Source organism: Aethalodelphis obliquidens, unplaced genomic scaffold (assembly GCF_003676395.1).
Source record: "Aethalodelphis obliquidens isolate GAN/ISIS:26980383/991018 unplaced genomic scaffold, ASM367639v1 scaffold4, whole genome shotgun sequence".
Taxonomy (NCBI): domain Eukaryota; kingdom Metazoa; phylum Chordata; class Mammalia; order Artiodactyla; family Delphinidae; genus Aethalodelphis; species Aethalodelphis obliquidens.
Window position 1 is genome coordinate 39,432,580 of NW_020837948.1, and position 27,564 is coordinate 39,460,143.

General features: G+C 42.3%; 1 protein-coding gene across 2 annotated transcripts in view; it reads left to right on the forward strand.

Annotated features, from left to right (window-relative positions):
* Window positions 1-786: 786 nt before the first annotated feature.
* Window positions 787-27,564, forward strand: part of ERAP1 (endoplasmic reticulum aminopeptidase 1) — a 32,670-nt gene continuing 5,892 nt past the window's right edge. The window contains exons 1-15 of one of the 2 annotated variants that reach the window (XM_027100556.1): window positions 787-914; window positions 6,542-7,082; window positions 9,115-9,253; window positions 12,592-12,726; window positions 13,817-13,937; window positions 15,016-15,170; window positions 15,528-15,641; window positions 16,834-16,965; window positions 20,371-20,502; window positions 20,650-20,721; window positions 22,003-22,157; window positions 23,638-23,717; window positions 24,286-24,469; window positions 25,848-26,004; window positions 26,708-26,892. In XM_027100556.1, the coding sequence (XP_026956357.1) occupies window positions 6,556-7,082; window positions 9,115-9,253; window positions 12,592-12,726; window positions 13,817-13,937; window positions 15,016-15,170; window positions 15,528-15,641; window positions 16,834-16,965; window positions 20,371-20,502; window positions 20,650-20,721; window positions 22,003-22,157; window positions 23,638-23,717; window positions 24,286-24,469; window positions 25,848-26,004; window positions 26,708-26,892 (2,288 nt within the window). In that variant the 5' untranslated portion in view covers window positions 787-914; window positions 6,542-6,555. Of the gene's footprint in view, window positions 915-4,585; window positions 4,630-6,541; window positions 7,083-9,114; window positions 9,254-12,591; window positions 12,727-13,816; window positions 13,938-15,015; window positions 15,171-15,527; window positions 15,642-16,833; window positions 16,966-20,370; window positions 20,503-20,649; window positions 20,722-22,002; window positions 22,158-23,637; window positions 23,718-24,285; window positions 24,470-25,847; window positions 26,005-26,707; window positions 26,893-27,564 lie in introns of those variants that run through there. The other variant, XM_027100557.1, reaches the window with a different exon arrangement.

A 27,564-nucleotide genomic window follows, 5' to 3' on the forward strand; every position in this document is an offset into this window, starting at 1 on the left:
GAAGTGAGAGGAGAAAGCCCGAGTATAGTGAGGAAAAATCCCAGAGGGGCCGGGGCAGCCTTTCGTGAGTGTGAATATTTGAGTTTTCTTGGCTTGTTACCTCATTTACCCTGAACTGTTTAAAGATGGGCTTTCTGAGACATTTCATCCAGTCTGAATGTTTTAAGGGGAGCAAAGGTCATTTGATTTGAAAAAGCAGGGAGGGAGAGTTTTTAATGTGGGGAGCAGCAAACCCTTGGGGTCCAAGGGCCCCTTGGTATTGGTGGGGCAGTTCCGGGCCTCTGTTTCCCTTTCTTCCTCTTCGGTGTCTCCAGCCGAACCCCTCTACCGGTGAAAGCCCGGACAGTTCAGCATTTTGCAGAAACCAAGAACTGCTCTGGGTTCCTGTTTCATTCTGAGGCGGGCCCGAGGGCTCTCAGCCCATTTGCGGAGGTGAGATGATGGACACCCCTTGCGTCCAAGGGGCTTTGAGCTGGCTCAGGCTGGGATAGAGGGGAGCTCCGGTCCACCGAAGAGCCCTCTAAGAGCCCCGGCCCAATTCTTAAGCCCCAAACCTCCGCTGCACCAAAGGCTAATCAATGAAAAACCAAACCAAACCAAAACTCCAGAGACACACGCAGGGGAAATGTTCTGCATTCCTAAAGGGGTGCTCCGCCCCGCCTGGGCCCCCAGCAGTGCAACCCTGCGGCTTCCCTTGCTGCCGCACTGTTTTGTGAACTCCTGTTTTGGGAACAGCGATGTCTGCTCGTCCCCACTTCCGGGCTTTCCCTTCCCCAGCTACCGCCTCGGCCTGGGGCGCCCCTGCGCCTGCCGAGGCTCGACCCCGCGCTTCTGCGTGCAGCTCCGGCTCCACTTTCACTTTCGGTCCCGGGGCGGCCAAGGCAGGCAGCAGCGGTGTGGTCCCCGAGCCCCAGGTACAGCGCTACCGTCCCCAGTGCGCCCCGCGGGGAGGGGGCTGCGTGGTTGGGGAAGGACGGGGCCCAGGCATCACCCCTATGCTGGGGAGGCCTGGGGTCCAGGGCGCGGGGAGGAAGAGAACCAGGGGGCTGCGAAGTGGGGCTGGGGGGAGTCGTGGGGCTGGGGATCATGTCCGTGGGGAGGGCGGCGGGGTTGGCGCGGGCCCAGTCCTGCTCGCGTCCTTGTCCCTCTTTTCCACTGGGAGATGGACAAGGGCGCAGGGCTGGTGCGTCCGCTCCATGCGCTCCCCGGGCTGTGCCACTTCCCGGCCGGCAGGTGGGAGCCTCCTTCTGCGCTCCTCCTGGAGGCTGGGTTCCTGCCCGCCCCGTCCACCGGACTGCCGAGTAGGGCCAAGTGAACTGGTGGGTGGATTGTGGGGTTAGGCCGAGGAGGGCGCCTTGCAGATAATAGTCAGAGAAACGTACGTGGCTTTGGTTACTTGCAGGCGCGGGGGTGTTCTGGGAACAAGAGTTAAGTGTCCTCAAGATCAGTTCTCTCCCTTCGTCTCCTGTACTTGTTGCTAGTAGTTGTCTGTCCTCCCTTCTCTTTGGCTCAGCCTGGGTTTATCGAGTTAAAACACTACTGTTTGAGCAAATGAAAATTCCCCCTCTGGGTGTCTTACACGCCTGGTGGGCCTGCAAGTTAATTTCATGAGGAAGGAGACGTGCAGACACTTCCTTACCTTTTTCATGGAGGGTCTTTGTGAGGCCAGGTTCAGAAAGAAATGCTCTGTTTTCTACTGAATCCCCAGAGTATTTGCTCTCAATTCGGGATGTGGTCGACAACTTAAAAAAAAAAAACCCAAAACTTAAAAAAATTGGCCAGGGTTGTCTCTTTTTCCACGGAGTTGGAATTGTACTGATATGTAGCACATTTTCAGGTGGGCCTAAATAGATAAATTCTAATATGTTAGAAAATTGAACTGATTAAACATTTTTATTATTTACCAGCAGTGACAAGCTGTTATCAATGCTTGTTAATTTCATCGTTCAGACCATTTTGGAAGAAGGTCCATGACCTCTTGGTGATGGATTTCACATTCCATAGTGTCCCAATGAAGGGAAGTATGAGATAGCCCAGGACCAGTTGCCCCTGACTTCCTGTGTAAGTGGGAAAAGTCAGAATCACCAAAGGCAGTAAGGTTCCTAAAGTATCTTGAACTCTTTCTGGCTGTGAAGTAAAGTTAGGTACTCTGTTACTGCTGCACTTTTATCCACAACATTGTGGAAGAAGCTTTAGTAAGATCAGATGCCAAAGGAAGATACTTTTGAAAACTTTAAAGGGGTACAGTCAAGTACAGGAAATTCCTTTAAAACCCTTATCTGTGTGCCCTCAATCTGTGTATATTTAACTGCCTTCTTGATAAATCCCCCTGGATATCTCATAGACAGCACAAATTAAACATTAAAAAATGAACCCTTCATTCCCTCTTCTCCCTTTTCAATCTCTTCCACCTCTGGCCTTCTCCATTTCAATAAAGGGCACCTGTGACTACCCAGAAGTTCACTGTAGAAATCTGAGCCATCCTGATACATCCTGTCCTTTCCCTCACTCCCTACTACTAATCCATCCTAAATATAGATGTTGAATCCATCCATCTCTCTGTCTCCACCCCGCCCCCCCCAATTCTTTCTGTTGACACCATCCGAGTATGAACCACTCTCTTATTTTGTCTACGCTACTTTCTAAGTGGTCTCTTGGCCTTCACTCTTACTTCTTTCCAGTCTTCCACTCTCCACACAGCAACAAGGGTGATTTTCTTTAGGTGTGAACTGGATCCTAGCTAGATCTCCTAGCTAGATCTCCTAGCTCAAATCCCTGTGGTTTCTCATTGCCCTTAGGATAGGATCCAAAATCCTTAAGATGTCTAGATGGTGTGTGGTGGTCTGGCCCCTGCCCACCTCTCCAGGCGCATCTTCCTGCCACATGCTGGGCTTCAGCTTCACTGATTTTATAAATAACTAGCACTCTCTACTGCCCCTGAGCTTGCAAGTATGTGTGCTGTTCCCTCTTGGCAAAACTCTCTCTCCCTCTTTCCTCAGCTGACGTGAATTTGTCCTTTAAATCTCAGCTAAACATCTCAGAGAGCCCCCAGTGTACATCAGTCCACCCTGTTACTCTCTTTCAGTATGTGTGTTGCTTTTTTCTTCATAGCTAATCATGGTTGGTAACTATCTATGTTTGTATTTGTGTAAACTTGTTAAAAGTCACCCCACCCCCACTATATGCTCTTCGAGGTCAGGGACCTGTGCTGTCTTGCACTGCCCCGCAAAACTCTCGCACATAATACACCCTCAATACATATCTGTGGAATGAGTAATTGAACATATTTTAACTTAATTTTCACAACAATCCTGTGAGAGAGGTGTTATCTCGTTTTACACACGAAGAAAATGGAACCAGGGTTCAACAACCTGCCCAAGGTCATAGTAGGTGTCAGAGCAAGAACTCAAAGCCAGATTTTCTTTTCTGACTGTAAACCTAATATATATATTGTGGATATAGCGATAATTACATATGTATGTATGAATTCCAACATTTATGCTGTCAATATCACGTGTTCCACTTTGGTTTCCTGGCCCTGCATCCTCTCTGAGACACAGCCATTATCTCTTTGGTTTCCTCCTCTCTTGGACCCAACACTGCAAGGCCTTTGCTATGAGGTGCCACCGCCAACCCCTTCAGCAGCCCGTGGGCCTTGCTGTCAGCTCAGAACCAGTTGGAATTTTTAGATCTCTTCTTGGGCTGTTGGAGAACCCTTGAGGACTCCCAGAGCCCTTGCATGCCCGAACCTGCCACCTTCCCTGTGCTCTCTGCCATCTTGGGGCGCAGGCCACACCCACTAAGCTACTGTCATCAGAAGTTCCAAATGGAAGCACCACGCAAGTTCTTTTTACCTCTGGCCCCTCAACGTCAAGGGAGATCCATCATTCTGCCCTGGGATTCTGCCTGAGGAGGTAGGGGCAGGAACTCGTTACTATTTTGGTGTTTCAACTTTATTCTTCTCTTCCAAATCACTCCAGTCCTCCATGGCTGGAAGCATCCTTTAGTTGGTTCCTAGACAACAACAACCACAAAACCGAAGAAACACAAAAACAGAAACCGCTGTTCTTCCTGTTCACATTTCTTTTCTGTCTCATTTGGGTGGTGCCTTTTGAGCTGGGATTATGGTGTCTCCATTGTTGACTGTCTCTACGGTGCTTGCATCCCTTCTGTTCGTTTAGCCTGCAGATCTACTCCGTGGGGAAGCGAGAGGTCAGTACTTGTAGCTGTGTGCTTCGGAAGGGAGCAGAATGGAGAGTGAAGGGTGGGGATAGCACATCAGTCATTCCCCTGAAGTCGTGTTCCCCACATAGAGATCAAGGGACAAGACCATGGCTTGGCAAGGATTATCTAGGAGGTTCCTCAATCTCGCTCTTCAATAGAATTTCGGGGAAGTTTAAAAAAATTATGATGCCCTGACCTAGGGATCCAGGCATCGGTCATTATTATTATTTTTTGTTTTGTTTTTTTTTGCAGTACGCGGGCCTCTCACTGTTGTGGCCTCTCCCGTTGTGGAGCACAGGCTCCGGACGCACAGGCTCAGCGGCCACAGCTCACGGGCCCAGCCGTTCCGCGGCATGTGGGATCCTCCCGGACCGGGGCACGAACCCGTGTCCCCCGCATTGGCAGGTGAACTCTCAACCACTGCGCCACCAGGGAAGCCCCAGTCATTATTTTAAGAGCTTCCTAGATGACATTAATATGCAGCCAAAGTTGAGAACCACTAACATAGAGGAAGAATCCAGTGTACCACCATCATTTCAATAACCTGAGCTCACCTGACAGAAGCCGCTCCTGGCCAACTGCTATTAGAGAGAGAGCTTTGTCTAAGAGAGAGAAAAATGTATGCTTGGTTCTCTGGGCATGGATTGCCAACTCCCTTAAAATTCGCATTTCTTTTATGTCCCATGGCCTTAATGAAGTGCAAAATATGGTCTGCATCATGCCTCCTGGTGTGCTTTGAGTGTAACCTTAGAGTCACCCCCCTCCTTGCCTTGTGAATAATTATTCTCCAGCAAGTTCTCCTGGGGTTTGCTTCTGTCCACATGGATTGCCCGAACAGCCCTGTCCTTTCTCCTTTTGTGCTGTAGCTACTGCTCTGGCTTGCTCCACCTGCAGTGCCTCTGATGCCCTCCCTTCACTTCCAAATCCGACCCCTCCTTCCAGACCACTCCCAATGCTGCTCTTGCATAAAGGCATCTCAGCATCACTCTGCAGCCAAAGTCACTCTCTCCCTTTGGAAATACCATTCCATTCTCCCTCAGCACTCTTTTCTTCTTCTTCCTTTTTTTTTTTTTGGCCACACTATGCGGCATGTGGGATCTTAGTTCCCTGACCAGGGATCAAACCCATGCTCCCTGCAGTGGAAATGTGGAGTCTTAACCACTGGACTGCCAGGGAAGTCCCTATTATTATTTTTAAAGCACTCCACACTTTGTTGTGTTTTACTCTTTGTGTATATATGTTTTCTGCCCTTCCAGATTTTGAAGTCTTTGATTATGGGATTTGTGTCTTGTATCTTCTTATATCCCACACGGTACTCAGCACACATCCTTGTAGGTAGCAGGCATGCAACACTTATTTGTTGGATAGAGTGTAAGAGAGAAACCAGGGGATTGTCACAGACTATCATGAAAAGTCACTCTAAAGTCTTACCTGGCTAAATAGATACTAAATCAGGTTTTGGCAGGACAGTTTGACAAAGATGCCAGTGTTATGAAGCCTTACTGTTACAAATACTTGCCTTTCCCCCCACACTTAGTACTGAGCATGTATGTTTCCTTCCTATACTTCCTGTGTTTTAAGAACTCTCTGCGTTGTAAGCTTAGTGGGAAGCAAGGCCTGTCTCCCGTTGAGGAAGCTGTAAGCCCAGATTCTTGCTCTCTCCACCTCCCAGCCTGGTAGTGTGGACACCTCGCTTCTGCTGAAACAACAGAACATTGCAGGGGCAGTGGAGACCTCACTCTACTGGTGGCCGCAGGGGTGTCCGAATCTAACCTCTAGGCAGTAGGGTGGCTTCTTCTCAGAATCTAATCTCTAGGCAGTAGGGTGGCTTCTTCTCAGAGTCTAATCTCTAGGCAGTAGGGTGGCTTCTTCTAAGGTCCAGTGTGGGTAGGGGGTGGTCACCTGATCAGGTGTTTCTCTGATGTGGTTCTGGCCGCCCATTTTTGCCTGTTTTATGAGCCTGGTTTCCCAAGTGACCTGGCAACCCTGTGACCCATTTAGTGAGCTACTCAGGATCCTCAGCCAGAGCTTGTTCTTCCTTTCAACAGAGAACCCTGACTGGTAAGAGTTAATTTAAACTTTGAATGCCAGATGATGCTTTACAGTAGGTGTTAATGATTGTTGCTGACCATAAATGTCTTTCTTCTTATGAATCATTAACGCAGGGAAGGTAATTTTACTTTCAGGAAAAGACCTAGTACTTTTGAAAGTTTGTATCTGTATCTGTTCATTCTGGACGGATACATTCTGAAATTATGCTGTCTTGATAATATTTTAGTGACTCTTTTTTTTTTCTTTTACACATTTGTGCCATTAGGCAGTTCAAGCAAGATGATACCTCTGTCTGTCAAACGGCCCCTTGTGACCGTGTCCCTTCTGCTTTCATCACTGTTGATGCTCTTAACTGTGGCAACTCCATCCTGGTGTCAGAGCAGTGAAACAACACCTCCAAAGGCTAGTAACAGGGCACCATTTCCTTGGAATAAAATGCGACTTCCTGAGCACATCATCCCACTTCATTACGATCTCATGATTCACGCCAACCTCACCACTCTGACTTTCGGGGGAACCACGGAAATAGAAATCACAGCCAGCAAGCCCACCAGTACCATCATCCTGCATAGTCACCACCTGCAAATATCTAAGGCCGCCCTGAGGAAGGGAGCTGGTGAGAGGCAGTCTGAAGAGCCGCTGAGAGTCCTGGAATACCCGCCTCAGGAGCAAATCGCACTCCTGGCTCCTGAGCCCCTGGTGGTCGGGCTCCCGTACACCATTGTCATTGACTATGCTGGCAATCTTTCTGAGAGTTTCTATGGATTTTATAAAAGCACCTACAGAACCAAGGAAGGGGAAGTGAGGTATTTTTTCGTCTCTCTCTCTCTCTTTTTTTTTTAAAGGTTCAAGTGCTACCCACACGAAATTTATTACTTCAGGTGGATTGTCTTTTAAAATTCCCTTATTGTTGAATTCTTTCTTTGGTTTTGTTTTGCATCTCTTTTTAGATATAAAAATGGCTCATAGTTTTTTCCCTGTTTTGGGGGATCTCCTTTTTCATTCTGTTTTAACCAGTTTTCTTTCCTCCAGCTCTATCAGAGGGAATACCTATTTGTTTATTTAATTAGATTTCTGGCATATAATAAATATTTTAAATTCTCTTGGCCTATGTACTAGTTTCCAAGGGTTGCTTTAACAAAGCACGTAAACTGGGTGGCATAAAACGATAGAAGTTTTTTCTCTCACAGTTCTGGAGGCTGGAAGTCCAAAATCAGGGTGTCAGGAGGCCTATGCTCTAAGTCTCTGAGCCCCTCTTTGCCTCTTGCTAGCTTGTGGCGCCGTCAGTCTTTGACATTCCTTGGCTTTGCAGCTACATCAGTCCAGTCTCTGCCTGCCTGTCACATGGCCATTCTCCAAATTTCCCTCTTCTTATAAGGACACCGATTCTGTTGGATTAGGGCCCAACCTGATGGCCTCATCTGAACCTGATTACATCTGTAAAGACCCTATTTCTATATAAAGTTACACAGATATTAGGTAATAAGACTTCAAAGTATCTTTTTAGGGGACACAATTCAACCCATACAGCCAATTAGAGGAAATATTAAGATTTTTGTCTCAGTTAAAACTTTTTTAGGGATCCTCTCCTGCCTTGCTTTAGTTGTGTTTTTTTTTTGTTTGTTTTTTGTTTTGTTTTGTTTTGCGGTACGCGGGCCTCGCACTGCTGTGGCCTCTCCCGCTGCGGAGCACAGGCTCCGGACGCGCAGGCCCGGCGGCCATGGCCCACGGGCCCAGCCTCTCCGCGGCACGTGGGATCCTCCCGGACCGGGGCACAAACCCGCGTCCCCTGCATCGGCAGGCGGACTCCCAACCACTGCGCCACCAGGGAAGCCCTAGTTCTGTTTTTAATAAGATATTTTGGGAGATTTTATACTAAATTTTAAAATCAAATTTCATTTGTTAGTAGATTATACTAACTTACTTTCGGATTTCATATTATTTTTTTGAGGTAAAAAAAGTCAGATACTACCAAAAAGAATTTTTTCAAAAGTAAAATGTACCCTCATTATAGCCTCTAGAGATAACTACTGCTTCTATTCCAGGGGAATATCCTTTAGACTCTTTTCTGGATATGCGTACACATTATTTTATGTAAATGGAGCCATGCTATATTTTCTGTTTCACGAGGGAGTTTTTTAATATGTTGAGGAGATGTATTTTACACGGATGACTATCCCTATACGTCATTTTAACGACTTTATTAAAATGTATGTTTGTGTGTTGGTTTATTTAACTAATCCCTGATGGATGGAAATTAGGTTGTTTCCAACTTTTTGGCCATCAGCAATAATTTGACAAGCATCTTCGTACATCATTTCTTCAGAATAAATGCCTAGAAGTAAAATTGCTAAGTCAAAGGGTCCATAAACTTTTGATATCCCTTGCCATATTCCTCACTAATACTGTGTATGGGCAATCCTTTTAAAGCCAAAACGCCAATGGATTTTTCCCTTTAATTTATTACATCGATCATTAAGGAAGCTGTGCAGCTTCGGATGTGTTTACTGACTATTTGTAGGTTCTTCTTTTGTGAGTTGCTGATTTATGACCTCTGCCTGCTATTCTACTTGGTTGCTGGGTATAATTCTTACATATTTTTTAAGAGCTCATTATCTGTTCAGGTTATTAACCTTTTGTCAAATACCTTTCAATCAATTTTCCCTGTTTTCTTTTGCTTGTCTTTTAGTTTATGATAGCTTTGGTCATATAAAAAATTTTTAATAGTGAGATTCATCAAGATTATGATAACTTTAGGAATTAAAAAATGATCACACACCTAACTGATAGTCCCTGGTGCTTCATGGTATATTTTTATTTCCCTTGTCGTAATTTTAGGATACTTGCATCAACACAGTTTGAACCGACTGCGGCCAGAATGGCCTTTCCCTGCTTTGATGAACCTGCTTTCAAAGCGAGTTTTTCAATCAAGATCAGAAGGGAACCAAGACACCTCGCCATCTCCAACATGCCACTGGTGAGTCTAAACTCCTGTGTATCTACTCGCAAGAAAAGTCCATTGATTCACTGTGATTTGTATTACCTCACTGACGGTTAACATTCAGGTTGCCTTTTCTGTTTGTTTTATTGCCTACAGATAGCTAACTTTTCTATTTCATTTCCAACCTATGCTTTTGGTTCAAGTAACAATTTACTTATAGTCAAAGAAAAAAATTGTCCCAAAAACATGCAAAATTTAGGTAAGAGTGACATTGTAGGTGCGGTGTTGATGGGAGGGAAACTTTATAGACAATTCAGGTCAGGTTAACTGAGAGTGCCCTTCACAATGCACTTTCACTTTTATTTTCTCATATGCTCTTTTAAAAGGATTTTAAAGGGAATGCTTTGTTGAATAAGGCCATGTTTCTATGATATAGTCATTCTCTATAATTTCTATATACTATATTACTAATAATATTAGCTATGCAATTTATAACTATGGTACAAAGTTGGTCAGATGGAAAAAGAAAAAACAGTAATATTTTAAGATTATTATGGTAGTAAAGGTAAATAATGATAGCTAGCTCAGTTCCCAGTTTCAAAGCAGATGTGGACAGTTTTCCCTCTGATTCTTATTTCTTTCTTTCTTTCTTTTTTTTTTTCTTTTCCATTATGGTTTATTACAGGATATTGAATATAGTTTCCTGTGCTATACAATAGGACCTTGCTGTTTATCTCTTCTGTATATAATAGTTTGCATCTGCTAGCCCAAAACCCCTCTGATTTTTAAAAGTAGTGAGGAGAAGATGACCTCGCCAAATGAATAACATTACTTAGTAAGTGCCGTTATCCTATGATTCTGGTAGCACTGGGAGAACATAAGCTGAGCTGTCATTCTACACCCGGTGCGTACCAACTCCAGAAGCACACACACCCTTTGTTCAGAGAAGCTCACTGTGGGTGAGACTCAGGGTGGAATAGGCTTTGCCCAGAGCCCAGAAGGGTATCACGCCTCATCCCTGTGCTGACTTGGGAGGCATTAGCTTCACAGGAAGGGACTCACAGAGCCACAAGCCAACCTCTAGTACAGTATTTCTCAACCTTTAGAACTCTGTATTGCTCGCTGAATCCCTTAAGGATCCCTTAAAAGGGAGTCTGCCATTCCCTCCTAGAAGGCTGTATAAAAAGCAGACTTTTGTGAATCCTTACTAGCCAAGAACTTTTGTCTCTCTCCCCGCCGCATTTGTATATAGCAAGATAAAAAACAGTTATGCCATTTTCCTAATATAAATTTGAGATAGAGAAAATCCTTTTTCAAATTATAGTTCCCTCCCCAAATATTATGGTATTGCTCCCTGGGATGGGAGTGAGTTCTCTAATTAGAGAATTACAGCTTAAGGAGAAAAAAGGAACAGGGGTGGTTTGGAAATGAGGGACAGACTGACCCACTAAACAAGATTGGTGGAGATTTTGTAGGCTTGCAGGGGGAAGGCAAGAGCCCCAAGGCTCCCCAAAGATGCTGGAGTCTAAATCCATGGACGTCCGGGACCTACTTGTTGAGGATCAGAAAATCTAATGTAATCTTGCTCTTGAACAAGAAAGCTCTTCCCTTGGCAGAAATTTAACAGGGTGGCCTGAACTCAAGATGCAGACTTGGGGTTGAGGGGAAGAACAGTGGGGTCTCAAAGGATCTTTTTGGAGGCTAGAAAAGCAGATACACCTTTGGAACACTGAAGTGTTTGGGGCAGGAGTTAATCACATCTAAATTTCTGTTCTTGACATTGTGCTAATAATTAAAACAATGTCAAGAATAGAAATTATTGTTAGGGGTAGGTTGAAGGCATTTTATAAAGAAAGGTAATTTCGGGTCCTTCAAGAGTAAACCTAGGTTGGCTATCAGAGTTAGGGTTTGAATGACCAAAGGGTGACCAGCAGGCACCATAGCTTGTGGCTGGTGGGTACTAAAAAGAAGGATGAGGTGGGGCTTCCATGGTGGTGCAGTGGTTAGAATCCGCCTACCAGTGCAGGGGACACGGGTTCAAGCCCTGGTCTGGGAAGATCCCACATGCTGCGGAGCAACTAAGCCTGTGCACCACAACTACTGAGCCTGTGCTCTAGAGCCCGTGAGCCACAACTGCTGAAGCACGCATGCCACAGCTACTGAAGCCTGCACGCCTAGAGCCTGTGCTGTGCAACAAGAGAAGCCACCGCAATGAGAAGCCTGTGCACTGCAACGAAGACTAGCCCCTGCTCGGCGCAACTAGAGAAAGTCCGTGCACAGCAACAAAGACCCAATGCAGCCATAAATAAATAAATAAATAAATTTAAAAAAAAGAAGAAGAAGAAGAAGGATAAGGGGGCAGAGAAATAGAGGTAGAAATAAGATTACAGGAACAATGCATGTGTTAACATGGAACTTCTCAGATTAGTTCTGGATGGTCTTCTCTCCAGGGTCCTGCCCAGTGCTTTCTGTTGGCTGAGGCATTAGACTTTCTTCTCTGGAAGCCGACATCTTAGACTGTACCTTTATCACCCCAACCCTACTCTGCAAGGCTGCTCCCCGATTGCATTGAAAAACTGATTCCAGTAAAGCAAATCAGAGTTTGGAGGAGGCTTTGCAGGGTCAGGCCCAGGCATGGGTTACTTTCAACTGTTTAGGAAAGTAGAAGCTCTTTTTAGGTGGTCCTCGGTGACCCCTATTAGACACTGCATTTCCAGATCATTCTCATACCTTGTATTTAAGTGAGCTACATCTTGGCAAAGCCAGCAATCTCAGTTTTGCTTTGTCTCACCCATGTTATCAATCCTCATGTGCCAAATATGAGTGAGTTTGTGATCATCTGGATTATTTAAAAGAAATTAAGTGGTGATGGTTGTATAACTGAATATAATAAAAACCACTGAATTGTATACTTTAAAATGGTGAACTTTATGGTGTGTGAATTATATCTCGATAAAGAAAGAAATGGAGTAGAATGGTTTGGCCTTAATGTCTAAATTATAATCAGATATTGGAAAGATATATATATATATTTTTTTTGCGATACACGGGCCTCTCACTGTTGTGGCCTCTCCTGTGGCAGAGCACAGGCTCTGGACGCGCAGGCTCAGCGGCCATGGCTCACGGACCCAGCTGCTCCGCGACATGTGGGGTCTTCCCGGACCGGGGCACGAATCCGCGTCCCCTGCATCGGCAGGCGGACTCTCAACCACTGCGCCACCAGGGAAGCCCCGGAAAGAGATATTTCTAAATAATTATACAAATGTCATGTCATATCCTTTCAGTATGTCTGAGAGTTAGGAAATTTCTCTTTATAAAATGTTTTCAATGTCTTGGGTAATTGTATTTGATGATTTCAGTTATTCTGATTTTAGGTTAAATCTGTGACTGTTGCTGAAGGACTCATAGAAGACCATTTTGATGTGACTGTGAAGATGAGCACCTACCTGGTGGCCTTCATTGTTTCAGATTTTAAGTCTGTCAGCAAGATGACCAAAAGTGGCATCAAGGTGAACCTGCGATTGTCACATAGGGTGACCAGCTTGTCCTGGCCTGCCTGGGACTGTCTTGGTTTTAAAACTGGAAGTCCTGCATCCTAGGAATCCCCTCAGTCTTGGGCAAACCAGTTGGTTGGTCATCCCGTTGTCTCAGATACTCATATTTACAGTGGGGTTCTAATAGCAAAAACATGCGGTGAGGCCTGGCCTGGCTTGGATCATGGTCCTGGCTCCACCACTAACTGACTTTCTGCTCCCTTTTGCCCTACTCCCCTTGGAAGTTAGCTTATACTTTTTTAAAATGTGTAAGTTGGACTAGATCCTGCAATGGTTTCTAAGGTTGCTCCTGTGTATAACTTCATGCAGTTTGGAAGTGAATGTCACGGACTACCTGAGCGGGGGTTTCTAACCATGGGAAGGAAGTAAGATAGAGCAGTCTGCTTGGAGTATTAAATGGCTCTGGGGAGAGCATTTGGGCCAGGGAATACTGGAGTACTAGAGAAAAAGATCTTGTTTCAAAGAGCACTTGCCACTCGGGTGGGTACTATTGTGTAGTGAACAACCTGCTCAACTGTATGCTGTGGCCCTGAATGCAAATACGATTTTTGGAGAGGAGGGATGGGATACTTTATTTGAAGTTACCTCATTTATTTAAATAGGGGTACATTTCCTATCAGGTTTCCCACCTTGGGCAGGCTTGGGACTTTGTCTCCTAACCCCTGAGTTCTTTAATGCCATGAAAACCCAAACTCAAGTCCATCTGTACTAGGCCAGTGTCCTCAGGGTAAAAGCTGGCTGCAGTGCTCTGCTGACTTCTCAGGGTTCTACTGTCCCTTCATTTTTGGCAACTAAGTCGGCTTTACTTTTTCACTATCTCATGTAAACATTTAAAAAGACATGTTTGTATTTGTTATCCAGCGTTTGTTGTAGTTTTCAGAAGGGGGGGTTGATCAGGAACAGTCAGCATTAATATAAGAAACAGAACTTCCAATTGTCTTTCTTAATATTGGCAACCATATCCCACAATATGAAGCTGTTAATGTCAGTCTTCTAGAGAAGCCACTGTGGCATTTGGATAACTTCCGTGTACCTTTCTCTTCAGGTTTCCGTGTATGCTGTCCCAGACAAGATAAATCAGGCAGGTTATGCACTGGATGCCGCGGTGACTCTTCTAGAATTTTATGAGGATTATTTCAGCATTCCATATCCCTTATCCAAACAAGGTATAGATTTGGCACAGGCGTTACAAAGTGTGGCATTTACTGACCCCAGCAGTAGATTATATCCTCCTAATTGGCATCTCCCCCCTCAGCTCGGCAGGTCCTCAAGTCATTAAAACCTGGCAGGTTCCTGAGGCACATGTCATGGAGATAATTTTGCCTTCTGACTATAAATTAATTTTTTAAAAATAAATTTATTTATTTATTTTTGGCTGTGTTGGGTCTTCGTTGCTATGCGCAGGCTTTCTCTAGTTGCAGTGAGCGGGGGCTACTCCTCATTATGGTGCGCAGGCTTCTCATTGCGGTGGCTTCTCGTTGCGGAGCACGGGCTCTAGGTGTGCGGGCTTCAGTAGTTGTGGCTCGCGGGCTTCAGCAGCTGTGGTTCGCGGGCTCTAGAGCGCAGGCTCAGTAGTTGTGGTGCATGGGCTTGTTGCTTAGTTGCTCCACGGCACGTGGGATCTTCCCAGACCAGGGCTTGAACCCGTGTCCCCTGCATTGGCAGGTGGATTCTTAACCACTGCGCCACCAGGGAAGTCCTTGCCTTCTGACTTTAAAAACAAGCACAACTATATTATTGGGCAGATAGCAAAGGACAGAGGCTGTATTTTTTCCATGATTGGCACACATTTGGTAGGAACATAGAGTACTCAATGAATTTTTCAAATGAATTCATTGATAGAGCATGAGAAAATCTGCATTTTCTTTCTTACATGAGCCCTTAAAACTACTGTGTGTTTTGAGTTTTTAGGTGTATGGGAGTCTTGGGCATCCAAGGTCGAGTGGATTATTGAGACAATTGTTAAAATTGTCTAGTCCCCAAGCACCTTGTCAGAGAATTAGAAATGGAGTCAGGAGGTCTGAAACCCAAGCCCGACTTTGTCTTGCAGCAGCAAAGTAACTCTGTATGAGTCACTGAGTCCTTTTTCTTTATTGTGAAAGGTTCTTCAGTCTAGAATAATCCGTGATTCTGCGTGAGCCACGTAGTTTTTCTTTGATCCCTACACCCATCCACTCTGAAAGTTAGTGTGTTTGGGCAACATGTAGCTTAAGATTGGTAAGATATTTTTGTTTCCTTCCCAAGATCTTGCTGCTATTCCTGACTTTCAGTCTGGTGCTATGGAAAACTGGGGACTGACAACATACAGGGAATCTTCTCTACTGTTTGATGCTGAAAAGTCTTCTGCATCAAGTAAGCTTGGCATCACGATGACTGTGTCCCATGAACTCGCCCACCAGGTATATAAGCTCAATCACACTTTCAAAAAAATGTTAACTATATCTATATTGCTTTTCTGGGACATAGGCTATTCATACTGTTGTATGAATTCTACCAGTTCATTTTTACTATGTCTTTTTTCCCAGAAGAAGAAATGATTTCTTTAAAGCATTAGGTACCATGTTTTATAATACACATTGCGAAGTTTTTCTTTTTACTTTGAAAAAAATATTAGCTTTATAAATATGTTAACATTCATATACTGACCTTACACATATAAAATATATTTCCTTCTGAATGTCTGACGTTTATGGCCACGTAGATAATCTAGTTTCCATAGAAATCTGTGAATAACCTGAGTAATGTTTTCCTTTCAGTGGTTTGGGAACCTCGTCACTATGGAATGGTGGAATGATCTTTGGCTAAATGAGGGATTTGCCAAGTTTATGGAGTTTGTGTCTGTCAGTGTGACTCATCCAGAACTGAAAGTTGTAAGTTGTATTTACTTACCTTTTTTTTTACATTTTAGATCAATCTGTTGTGTTGTTTAATGTTGCTGGAAAATACTTACTGCTGTTAGATTATGGAATTCATAGAAAGATTGATAACTTCCCTGGGAGTTTAAATATGAATCAGGTTTCCAAAATGCTAGTGAACTTTAAAGATACATTGCAAAGGTTTATTTCCAAACTCAATTGCTTATTTCCAAATCTATGATTGTTATGAAGTTAGTATTAAATTTTGTCCTCCCTTAATATCAAAGAAATAGAAATAATGACAACCTGTCTGTTCCATATCACTTCCCCAACCTTCGGGTTGCTCACTGAAGAAGTATTAGGTACAGATTGCTATTTCAACAGGGTCCTGCTTGCCAAATGAAATGAGTTATGTTTAAGGTCATTGTACATTTGATTGTATAAGAACCTAGACTCATGGGTCACAGACTTAATGCTTTGGAACCTCTACGTGTTGACTTTAAAAATCATGTGTTTAACTTGTGAAAATCAAATGCAGTAAAATTAAAAAGAAACTTTATGTAAAAACAATCCTTTATCATTTTATAATTTTCATTTGTACATATTCATATCCCATTTTCATCTTCCAATACACATAGCTTATATGTAGTTATAATTATAATGTACATATAATTATTACACTAGAGTGCATCATAAATATTTTCCTGTTTCCACATAGTCTTTAATAATAAAAATGATTACGTATGGATATTATTCTATTGGGTAATATGCCCTAATCAGGTTATAGTTGGGATTTGTTTTTCATTACTTTTTCTTTCACTACATGGTTTTAAAGCTAAATTTCTTTGCTTTAAAATAGTATAGATGATGATTGGAGATACTTAAATCACTATACATTTTAGTTTCTGATTTTGGCACTGTTGGACTGTAGGCATAATGTTTTTCTTTTTAATAGGAAATTTTCTTTATTCTAAGGTGATAAGTATTTAAACAAAAATTTCAGTGTTGATCTAAGATCACTGTTTCTTGGCTGTTCTTTAGAAGATAGTAATTCTATTTAATTTTGTAAATTCTATAAATATGGAAAAGGTTAGATTAGAAATTGAGAGTGTAAACCTATTATCCCAGGTCAGACCATCCTCATTTCGTATTTTTTTCAAGTAAATGTAAATCATTGGTGATGTTGTCTTTTTTTCTGTCTCAATAGGAAGATTATTTCTTTGATAAGTGTTTTAATGCTATGGAGGTAGATGCATTAAACTCCTCACACCCTGTGTCCACACCTGTGGAGAATCCTGCTCAGATTCGGGAGATATTTGATGAAGTTTCTTATGAAAAGGTAAAAATGGATTATAAGGGTACAGTTTGGACCCTACACTTAAAAATGTGGGGTGGAGAGGTTATAGATAGTGTTTTGGGGTGACTTTCCCTTCATAAGGACTAGCCCAGATTGAATTCCTTCTCTTCTCACCCATGCTGCCCAGAGTTAACTCTTTTAGGCCTAACTTGAAGTTTAGCTTAAAATCCTAAAGATTATATTGTGGTCAGTTTGTTTACTCTCTTAAGTTGAATATTCATGGCCTACAGAAGCTTTTTATTTATCCTTCAATAAATAGGTCTTGATCGAGCATCAACTGTGTACCAGGCGAAAGCCCCTGCCCTTGTATAGCTTTTGGTGCCTTCAGAAACAGTTGTCCTGCACAATGTGTTTAATAAAAGAATTGGAAATTGTTGCCGACATATAATAATTGGGAGATTTTAAATAAAAATCCAGATTTCTGGCTTCGATTGGAGGGAAAAAGGATTCTGGTCATACCAGGCCTATATTTCCCTTAGCAGCATAGACGGGAGCTAAGTCATGGCTCCTTTATGAGATCAGAGTTCTGCTTTTCCACTTTCCCTTCCATTCCCAACCGTTTCTGTTATCCTCACCAAGGCAGAGAATGTGTCATTTATCATTATGCTTGGCAGAGAATGTGTCATTTGTCATTATGCTTGGCTGTTTTATGTGTAGCAAATGGAAAAGTATATCTTGTTTGCATGTTTCCATCCATAGTGCAGAGGAGATAAAAGCAGACATAAAACAGACATATAAACACACACATAGATCAATGGAACAGAATAGAGCCCAGAAATCAACCCATGCATATATGGTTAATTTATGACAAAGGACCTGAGAATATACAATGGGGAATGGAGAGTCTCTTAAAAAAATGATCATTTAGTTCTCCCAACACCACATGTAAAATAATGAAACTGTACCACTATCTTACACCATTCACGAAAACTAACTTGAAATGGAGTAAAGACTTAAATGTTAAGACTGTAAACCATAATACTCATAAAAACTGAGAGAAAAAGCTTCTTGACATGGGTCTTAGCAGTGATTTTTATGGTATATGACACCAAAAGTATAAGAGCATAAGCAACAAAAGCAAAAACCAAGTGGGACTACATCAAATTAAAAGCTGTCTGCACAAAAAAACAACAAAATGAAAAGGCAGCCTACTGGATGGGAGAAAATACTTGCAAACCATATGTCTGACAAGGGGTAATATCCAAAATATATAAAGAACTCCTACAACTCAATGACTAAAGAAAACAATCTGATTTTAAAAGGAGCAGAGGAACTGAATAGAAACTTTTCCAAAGACAAACAGATGGCCAATAGGTACATGATAAGGTGCTCAACATCACTAATCATTGGGGAAATGCAAATCAAAATACAATGAGAGGGCTTCCCTGGTGGTGCAGTGGTTGAGAGTCCGCCTGCCGATGCAGGGGACACGGGTTCGTGACCCGGTCCGGGAGGATCCCACATGCTGTGGAGCGGCTGGGCCTGTGAGCCATGGCCGCTGAGCCTGTGCGTCCGGAGCCTCTGCTCCGCAGCGGGAGAGGCCACAACGGTGAGAGGCCCGCGTACCGCAAAAAAAAAAAAAAAAAAAAAAAAAACACAATGAGACATCACCTCATGCTGGTCAGAATGGCTCATCTCATAAAGACAAATAGCAAGTGTTGGCAAGGATGTGGAGAAAAGGGAACCCTCGTGCACTGTGGTGGGAATGTAAATTGGTCCAGCCACTGTGGAAAACAAAATATTAAAAAATAAAGCTATCATATCCAGCAATTCTACTTTTGGGTATTTATTCAAAGAAAACAAAAAACACTAGCTTAAAGAGTTATGTGCACTCCCACGTTCCAGGCAGTGTTACTTACAACAGCCAAGATAATTGTTTCCATAAGTGACCATTCCACAGTGCAATATTCAGCCATAAAAAAGGAAATCTTGGCACTTGTGACAACATGGATGGATCTTGAGGGCATTATGCTAAGTGAAATAAGTCAGAAAGACAAATCCTGTATGATCTCACTTATATGTTAAGTGTAAAAACAAACACACAAAAAATGAGCTCATAGATTGGTGGTTGCCAGGGGCGAGGGGCGGCGGTAGGTGAAATGGATGAAGGAGGTCAAAAGGTACAAACTTCCAGGTTATAAAATACATTATAGGGATATAATGTACAGCATGGCAACTATAGTTAATAATATGGTATTGTGTATTCAGAAGTTGCTAAAAGTAGATCTTAAAAGTCCTCCTCACAAAAAAAAAATTTGTGACTGTGTAATGATGGATGTTAGCAAGGTGTATTGTGGTGATCATTTTGCACTATACACAAGTACTGATTCATGTTGTACACCTGAAACTAATGTTATATGTCAGTTATACCTCAAAAAAAACACCAGTCCTGTTGGCAGGAATATGCACACCACGTAGACATTCAGGGACCTGGGCTTTGCCTATCTAGTGACTCTATGATCCCCTAGAACCAGAGAGAGACTACCTCTGCCTAGGGGGGACCTAAGAAATTTTCCCGGAAAAGAAGATTTTGAGTTATGTCTTAAAGATGAATTGGGCTGTGCAGTGGAGGCTAACACAACATTGTAAAGCAACCATACTCCAATAAAAATTAATTAAGAAAAATGATGAAATGGGGCTTTTCAGGAAGTAAAGAATGTAGAAAGGGCTTTCTCGGAAGAGGGAATCATGATTTCTTAGGAAAAGAAGACTTGAAAGAGGGTGGTTGTTGAGAGAGAGGGATGGAGGAAGGAAGGACGAGTCCTTGGTGGTTAGTTGTATGCAAAGTTCAGGGGGAAACAAAGAACGTAAAAGAAGATTTTTTTATCCTTGGACTACTTCCCACGTTTGTCACCTGTCTGACCACTGGAGGCATTTGAGTTTGTGACCCATGATCTACAAGAATGGGAGTGAAAGGGAGAAGAGCTCTTATCAGGGGAATGCAGAGTATTTAGGAATTCTCTTGCTCCCTTTCTCATTGTTACTCTTGCCCTGCCAGTTCTCTTTGCTCAAGCCTGCCTGGGCTCCAAGATTCCTCACCGGTTACTCACCCACCCCAGAGCGGCAGTAGGAGAGCCACGTGGTGGTTCAAGTTCAGTTTTAGTCTGTACGTTGTCCACTCACCTGTGAATAATGGAAGGTCGCAGATGTTGGGGAGGCTTGGTTAGTGATAGAAAACGGTTCCAGTGGACTAAAAGCATAAACAGTCATGTTGATCCCCTGCCTCAACAGGTCCAGGTTTAACCCACTTTCTCTAATTGTTCCATGAATTGCTAGACACTAAAAAGGTTACTGTATCTGCATTTTAAAGAATGACTCCAAACTAGTGTGAGGGTAGATTAGATGGAGGCAGACTACAGCTAACAGTTATTTACGTTGTCTTTTCAGGGGGCTTGTGTTCTGAATATGCTGAGGGATTATCTTGGTGCCGATGCATTTAAAAGTGGTATTGTAAAGTATCTGCAGAAGTATAGCTATAAAAACGCCAAAAACGAGGACCTCTGGAATAGTGTGGCAAGTGTGAGTATGTGTTTGTGTATCTCTGTGTTTGGGACTGACAGGCCTATTATCCTGTTTTGCTTTTGCCGTGCACCACATTAATCCCTCTGAGAAGAATCGTGAGTGTTTTTTACAGAACTGAGTGATGTGTTTATTTTTGGTTTTTAGATTTGCCCTACAGACGGCACGCAACAAATGGATGGATTTTGTTCTAGAGGTGAACATTCATCTTCATCTTCAGTAAGTTTTTACATCTGTACATGTTCCCCCGAAGCACATTCTTTGACTCCGTTTTGTTTGAAGGATAGATAGCTCTGTGCTGAACTTTCCGAGGTCCTTGATGATATCAGTCTCTCTATAGATAAGGCTGCGTTTAAATTATACCAGACTGACAGACTTCCACAATTTTTCTTAAGTCTGTCTACGCAAGGGAGTTGTCCAACCTTCTTTGGTACCACATCTCACTGATACTAATTTCTTCAGCTTCACTCTCTGTAAAGCAGTGGATTTATGACATGTTTCTGTGGTAGATCAGGACTGTATCCATCAGGCCATGTCGATCGTTTCCGTAGCTCTTCATTTGTGAAAAAACATGATGGCAGTGAGCATTCTTGAGCGCTTACTATGTGTCAGGCACGTTTGAGGCACTTACGTGTAGTATCTGCTTTACTCTTCACAACACGCCTATGAGCGAGTACTGTTATCCCTATTTTTACAGATGGGAATAGGAAATCCAAAGGCATATGATTAGTAAATTGTAGAGTGGGGATTTGAATTTAGATCTAACTCATGTCTTTAACTGCTAAACTATAAAGAATTTGTAACACCTGGATCACAAAACAGTCTGAGTCTCTGTTTATCTGGCCTTGTGGAGTATTTTCATAGGTAGCTGAGGGTGAGTCTGGAGATTCAACAGGATTTTATCCACCAGATTTTTCTTTTCTTGGCTTTTTTGCTTTTAGAGACAGCTTTATTCAGTAGTTACTAGATGTGTCCTGTAGTACGTTTTATCCTTTTATTAGCTCTTAAATATTTTTTGAAAACTTTTAGTATCAAAGAATAGATCCTTGTTTGAGTTCACGGCCATCTGTTAAGTGTGAGCCATGTCGGTGTTATCGCTTGGGAAGTACAGGCTCTTGATGGAACATGTTTTCCCCACCTTGCTTGTCTGAGAGCCAGCATCGTTATGCAGGTGTTGAACGCGTGGCCACTTTCTGTCCCTTCTCCCCCTGCATTCATTCACACTCCTGCTTTGTGCCTGGTGCCAAGCTAAGGTCTGCCCAGGAGAACCAGGTGTGGTACCTGTTCTCAAGACATCTATGTGTACAGGAAGAGAATGAAAAGTAAACAGTCAGTGCTTTAATGGGCATGCAGTGGCTGGAGACAGCGGGGGAAGGGAGCAGGGGAAGGGATGCAGAAGAGCTTCACTGGTTGCAGCGCTGTGAGCACAAGCTTGGGTTCTTTCTTTTCCTAGAGTTGGGTCCAAGTGGGTCACGCGTCTGCCTTTTTCTTATAAACCAGCACTGGCGACAAGAAGGCCTTGATGTGAAAACCATGATGAACACCTGGACGCTTCAGAAGGGCTTTCCCCTGATAACCATCACCGTGAGAGGGAGGAATGTACACATGAAGCAAGAGCACTATGTGAAAGGCCCGGACGACGCCCCAGAAACTGGGTAACGTTCACAGAGAGAAACTCATTTTGTTGCCTAGGTAACATCTGTCTTGTAGGGTGAACCCTTATTTTTGAAGTAGTGCCCTTAACTTTGTGGCTAAAATATTTTAATCAAATCTATATATCCTAGGAATTTGACTTATACACCACCATCTATTCAAAAGGATGAAGATGATGTATAATTATTTTAACATTCTCATGGTTTGTAGTTAGATATGATGGTAATTTCCAGTAACTGGCTTGAAATCAACTCCAGTAGAAGCATTTGCCACTTAGTTACAATAGTGCCTGGCATTTGGGTTGGAGCTAAGGACATAAACATTTAGGTGATTCCTGGGAAATACAAGAGACTCCATTCTCTTCTTTGGAAGTCTTGAGTTAGATCCCAGAACCTGTTTGTCAGCTTAACATTACAGAGGACATCACTGGAAATGAGACACTGCAACTGGACTGACCCTGGATGGACACTATTTACAAAACTTTTTATTTTGAAATAATTTCAGACCTATGGAGAAAATATAAGGAGAGAGCAAAGAATTCCATATATTCTTTGCGCAGATATGTGTTAACTCTTTACCACATTTGTTTTCTCTCTCTCCATATAACCTAAAATATCAAACAGTTCCAAAAAATATGATCTTTATTTCTTTCTATATATATATGGCATATATATATTTTTTAAATGTTTGAGGGTAAGTTGGAGACATGATTTCCTCTTTACCCTGAAATACTTCAGTGTCGTATTTCCTAAAAAACAAAAGAATTCATTTATGTAACCACGGTACCTTTATCAAAATTATGAAGTGAACTTGATAAATACTATTATCAAATGTATCAACCTTATTCAACTTTCCTCAGTGGTCCTAATAATATCTTTATAGCAAAAGAAAGAAACCTGGTTCAGAATTTTACATAGGATCACATTGTATTACTGTTCACATCTCTTCAGTTCTTTTTTTCTGAAACAGTTCCTCAGTCTGTCTTTCTTGACCTTGATATTTTTGAAGAGTACAGGCTAGCTATTTTAGAGGATGTCCTTTAATTTGGGTCTTCTGCTGTTTCTTCACGATCAGATTCAGCTTATGCATCCTTGGCAGGAATTCCACAGAAGCGATGCTGTGTTCTTCTGAGTATATGATTTAGAAGGCACATGCTATCAATTTCTGCCATTACTAGTGGTCACATTTTTAAAGTTAGGCACCCTGAGATCCCTTGAGGCAATCACTGCGCAGGCTGTCAGGGCTCACTCGAGCCCAAATTCCTAGCTCTATTCAAGGAGTCCAAGAAGAATGAATAGTGCCCCAGCTGGCCACTCCTACAAAGCTGGAAAATGGGCTGGGGATGTTTTGAGCTCTTTACAGTAGCAGTTTTGGGTACCATCCTTCTTTAAATGAGCCAGTGCCCGGAGCGTGGTAGGAGATTTAAGAACTGCTTGTTGCAGTGAATCAGCAAATGAACAAATCCATCCTCCTTTCTTGTAGGTACCTGTGGCATGTCCCATTGACATTCATTACCAGCAACTCAGACTCAGTCCAGCGATTTTTGCTGAAGACAAGAACAGGTAATTTGTTGTGGAACTAACTAGCTTTCTTCAAGAAGGAACTATGGAAATGTGTAGGACTTAGATAACAAGTTTTCTTTGCTATTTATCTTGGTTAAAACAAAAAGGATCAGGTCAGCCTTTATCTTAAGCAGATCTGTGACTCAATTTCTAGTGAAGAATATAGGTTTGAAAATACTGTCTGGTTGCCAAAAAGGAAGGACAGTATCTTGCCAGATAGGGATTAAAACAGTTGAGTTATGTAATGCTGAGGAGAAGAGATACTTGGGAAAATTTCCCCTTACTTTAACATTGCTGGGTTATATCATACATATGGCCTGAAACATGGCATTCTTCTCATAGGTCTATAAATCTCACAAAATTAGTGTCTAAAACTAGTATTGGCTTTTGTCTATTGGGATGCTGTTTTCTGGTTTCTAAAAGGAATGTGTTCAATATGAAACTCATTTCAGTATTAAAATTGTTCAGTATTAAACTCGCCTTTAATTTCCTTGTCCAGTCTCTGATCAGAAAAGCTTTCTCCAGGCAAGAGAGAGAATGGAGCTATGATTTATTTTATTTGCTCTAGATGTGCTCATCCTCCCAGAAGAGGTGGAATGGATCAAATTTAATGTTGGAATGAATGGCTATTACATAGTGCATTATGAGGATGATGGATGGGATTCTTTGACTGGCCTTTTAAAAGGAACACACACAGCCATCAGCAGTAGTGATCGGGCCAGTCTCATTAACAATGCTTTTCAGCTTGTCAGGTAATACAAGCTCTTCACAGTCTTGGTTTGTTTCTGAAAGCTGCTGTTGTCATTCAAATCCTTGATTTCTAAAGATGAAAGTGATTGCTAATAAGTTGAAGGGTGTTTTCTCCTAAGTTCTTCTAACAGTTCAAGGTTGCTTTTAGTCTTAGGATTAACCTCTTATCTGCGTCCGCTGAGTAAGGCAAAAGTAAGGAATCTGTATTTTAATCTTTATCATTAATGACTCGGATCAGACTGAGACAAAAGTGTAGAAAACCAGGAGACCAACATCCTGGAGAAACCCCTTGCCTGGTCCCTAAAGCCTAGTCCTGCGGCTTTTTCTGGCCCTGCTGTAACAGATCAGGTTTCTCCCCGCTGGGTCTCTGACAATCCTGAAGGCTTCTTAGAAGACCAAGTGGCCCAGGCCCAAGTTGTGGGCATTACATCTCTCAGACTAAAGGAGAGCTCTCCACACGCCCCACTCCCACCCCACCCAAACTGGATAGCTGAACTGCATAGCATCTTTATGGCTCATAAAATGTGGCCCAACCAGATGACCTTTGAGTGGGTGAGGATAGTGTTCACTCTTTTTTTTTGCCCCATAACATTGGCTTTTCAGGAAATGTTCCCCAAGCCTAAAACTCAACCTTCTTCAATATTTAGGTAGAACTGAAGTCTAAGGGGAATCACCCAAGTGGGAGGGAATACTGTAATTCTCAGCCCCACGTGTCTCTGCTCTAAATGTTGTGGACTTCCTTTCCTGGGCCTCTTGAGGTGACAGAAAGCAGTGGGGAATAAAGATAGGGGTTGATTATCTAGCCGTTTCTGCCCTGCCTAAATATTCCCTTCCATAGCGCATTACTGATGACATCATAGGGGATTTTGTGTTTATTTACATGAGCGTGCACCCTACCCCTAAGATGTTTAACACCAACCCTCTGTAATGAAGAATTGATATCTATATTCAGTTTCTTTTTGAAATGGAGACGAGGATGTGTTGACTCCAGGGACTCATACTTGTGACTGAGTGGCAGTCTCAGGTGAGGCTTCCTGAAGGATCTTTGATCAAATTTTCCATTTTACTCTGCAAGTTCAGCACAGTCCGACGTTTCACAGAGGGATAGATGCTGACCTGTTCCCATTGCATCTTAACCACAACTCATAGAGCTAGTTAACCCTAGCTCTATTATTTAAGAAAGTTCCTTCACAGTGTAAACATGCCACATGTTGTGATGTATGTGACAGGAAAGATGTTAGTATAAAGGTAATTATTTATAAGGGAGCGTTTATATCCGATTGAATGTTTTGCTGGAAGGTTGTTCAAATAACTTTTGAAACAAATAGTTGATTTCCTGGATCTTCTTTTAAACTGCTAACCCTGGTGTCTCTTGACCAGCATTGGAAAGCTATCCATTGAAAAAGCCTTGGATTTAACCTTGTACTTGAAACGTGAAACTGAAATCATGCCAGTGTTCCAAGCTTTGAATGAACTGATACCTATGTATAAGTTAATGGAGAAAAGAGATATGAATGAAGTGGAAACTCAATTCAAGGTAAAAGCCTGAAATAAGTTGAATAGTTTTTAGATAACTGGTTTGCTTTGGTGTAGGTGTGGAAAAGAGTTCTTATCATGGTGTATATTATACATATATATATAATATAATATATGTATCTTATATATATCTTGATATATTTTAAAGAAAATCACAATGACCTCAGTATTTGGGTTGACCAATGAAGACTTTGGTTTTATTTTGGCACTAAAAATAGGCATGGCACTGTTAGATTCTGTTCTTAAGTTTCACAGATTTGCCATTCCCTCATTAGGCTAATTGTTTATGTCACTTTACTTCTGTACTGTGGTAGTTGCTATTAAGATTTTCTGGGACTCAGGTACTTAAGCAAGAGGCACAAAATTGCTCCTTTTGGCAAAATGTAATGACGTCTTGTATAATTTGCTCTCAAAATTTAGTCATATCAACTGTCTCTGTTAGTTTGCTTTGAAAGTGGCAGTTCATCTTGATTTTAAGTAGATAAGGATATATTTATAAAAGATTGTTACACAAATACTGAAATCGTTCATCATTTCTTGCTTTTGACCCCTTTTATAATTAAATATAAACAACTGCATGGTTTTGGAAATATGAATTGGACTAAGCTTTAAAAAATAACCCCCATCACCTGAGGGTGTATTGGATTATATAAACCATGAGATGACTTGGGACCGGACTGGTGACATGTGTGGCTTTCCCACAGGCCTTTCTCATCGGGCTGCTGAGGGACCTCATTGATAAGCAGACTTGGACGGATGAGGGCTCCATCTCAGAGCGAATGCTGCGGAGTCAGCTGCTTCTCCTGGCCTGTGTGCGCAAGTACCAGCCCTGTGTGCAGAAGGCAGAAGGCTATTTCAGACAGTGGCAGGAAGCCAATGGGAATTTGAGGTCTGTTTTTATCGAACAACCGGTTTGTTCAGATAAGGGGTATCTTTTATTTTTCCACCATCATTGCTAAATGTTGGGAGAAAAAACAAGTATAACAAGTCTCCCCTGCTGTCCTTTTTGGTAAAATAATTTTTTGTTTTTAGACTTATCTATGCATTGCTCAACTTTCTGTTTTAAGTTCCTGACAGGAGGCCGGGGGTTTGGTTAATGGGGAGGCGGGCGGCAGGGATTCAGTCCTTTTAGACTTGGGGCTTAAGTCCTATCCAGGAAATACTAAGCCAACAATATACATGCTTCTATTCATAAAAGTGCTTACAAACAGGTGGTCCTATTGGATTCCTGACTTTTGTTCATGGACTGCATTTTAAGTCTAGTTTGAATTTCCTTCTTTTGACTTGAAAAGTGACCACCTATTGAGTCACTCAGCATCCTTAAAGTATGTTAGAAATGTAGGTATTTATAGAAGTGGCATTTCACAATGTATTTTTGAGAAGGCTACTTAAAACCTACTTTCAGTTACTTTCTCTTGCTTCTTTCCTAAAGTGTTACTGAAGGAAAGAAGTTATTTTTGTTTATATTTCCAGGCATGCTTCTCTGATTGTGGGTCCAGTTTATCGTTTCATCATCTGCCTCTCTCGTGCATGCAAACGCACTTCCGTCATCTCAGCCTCT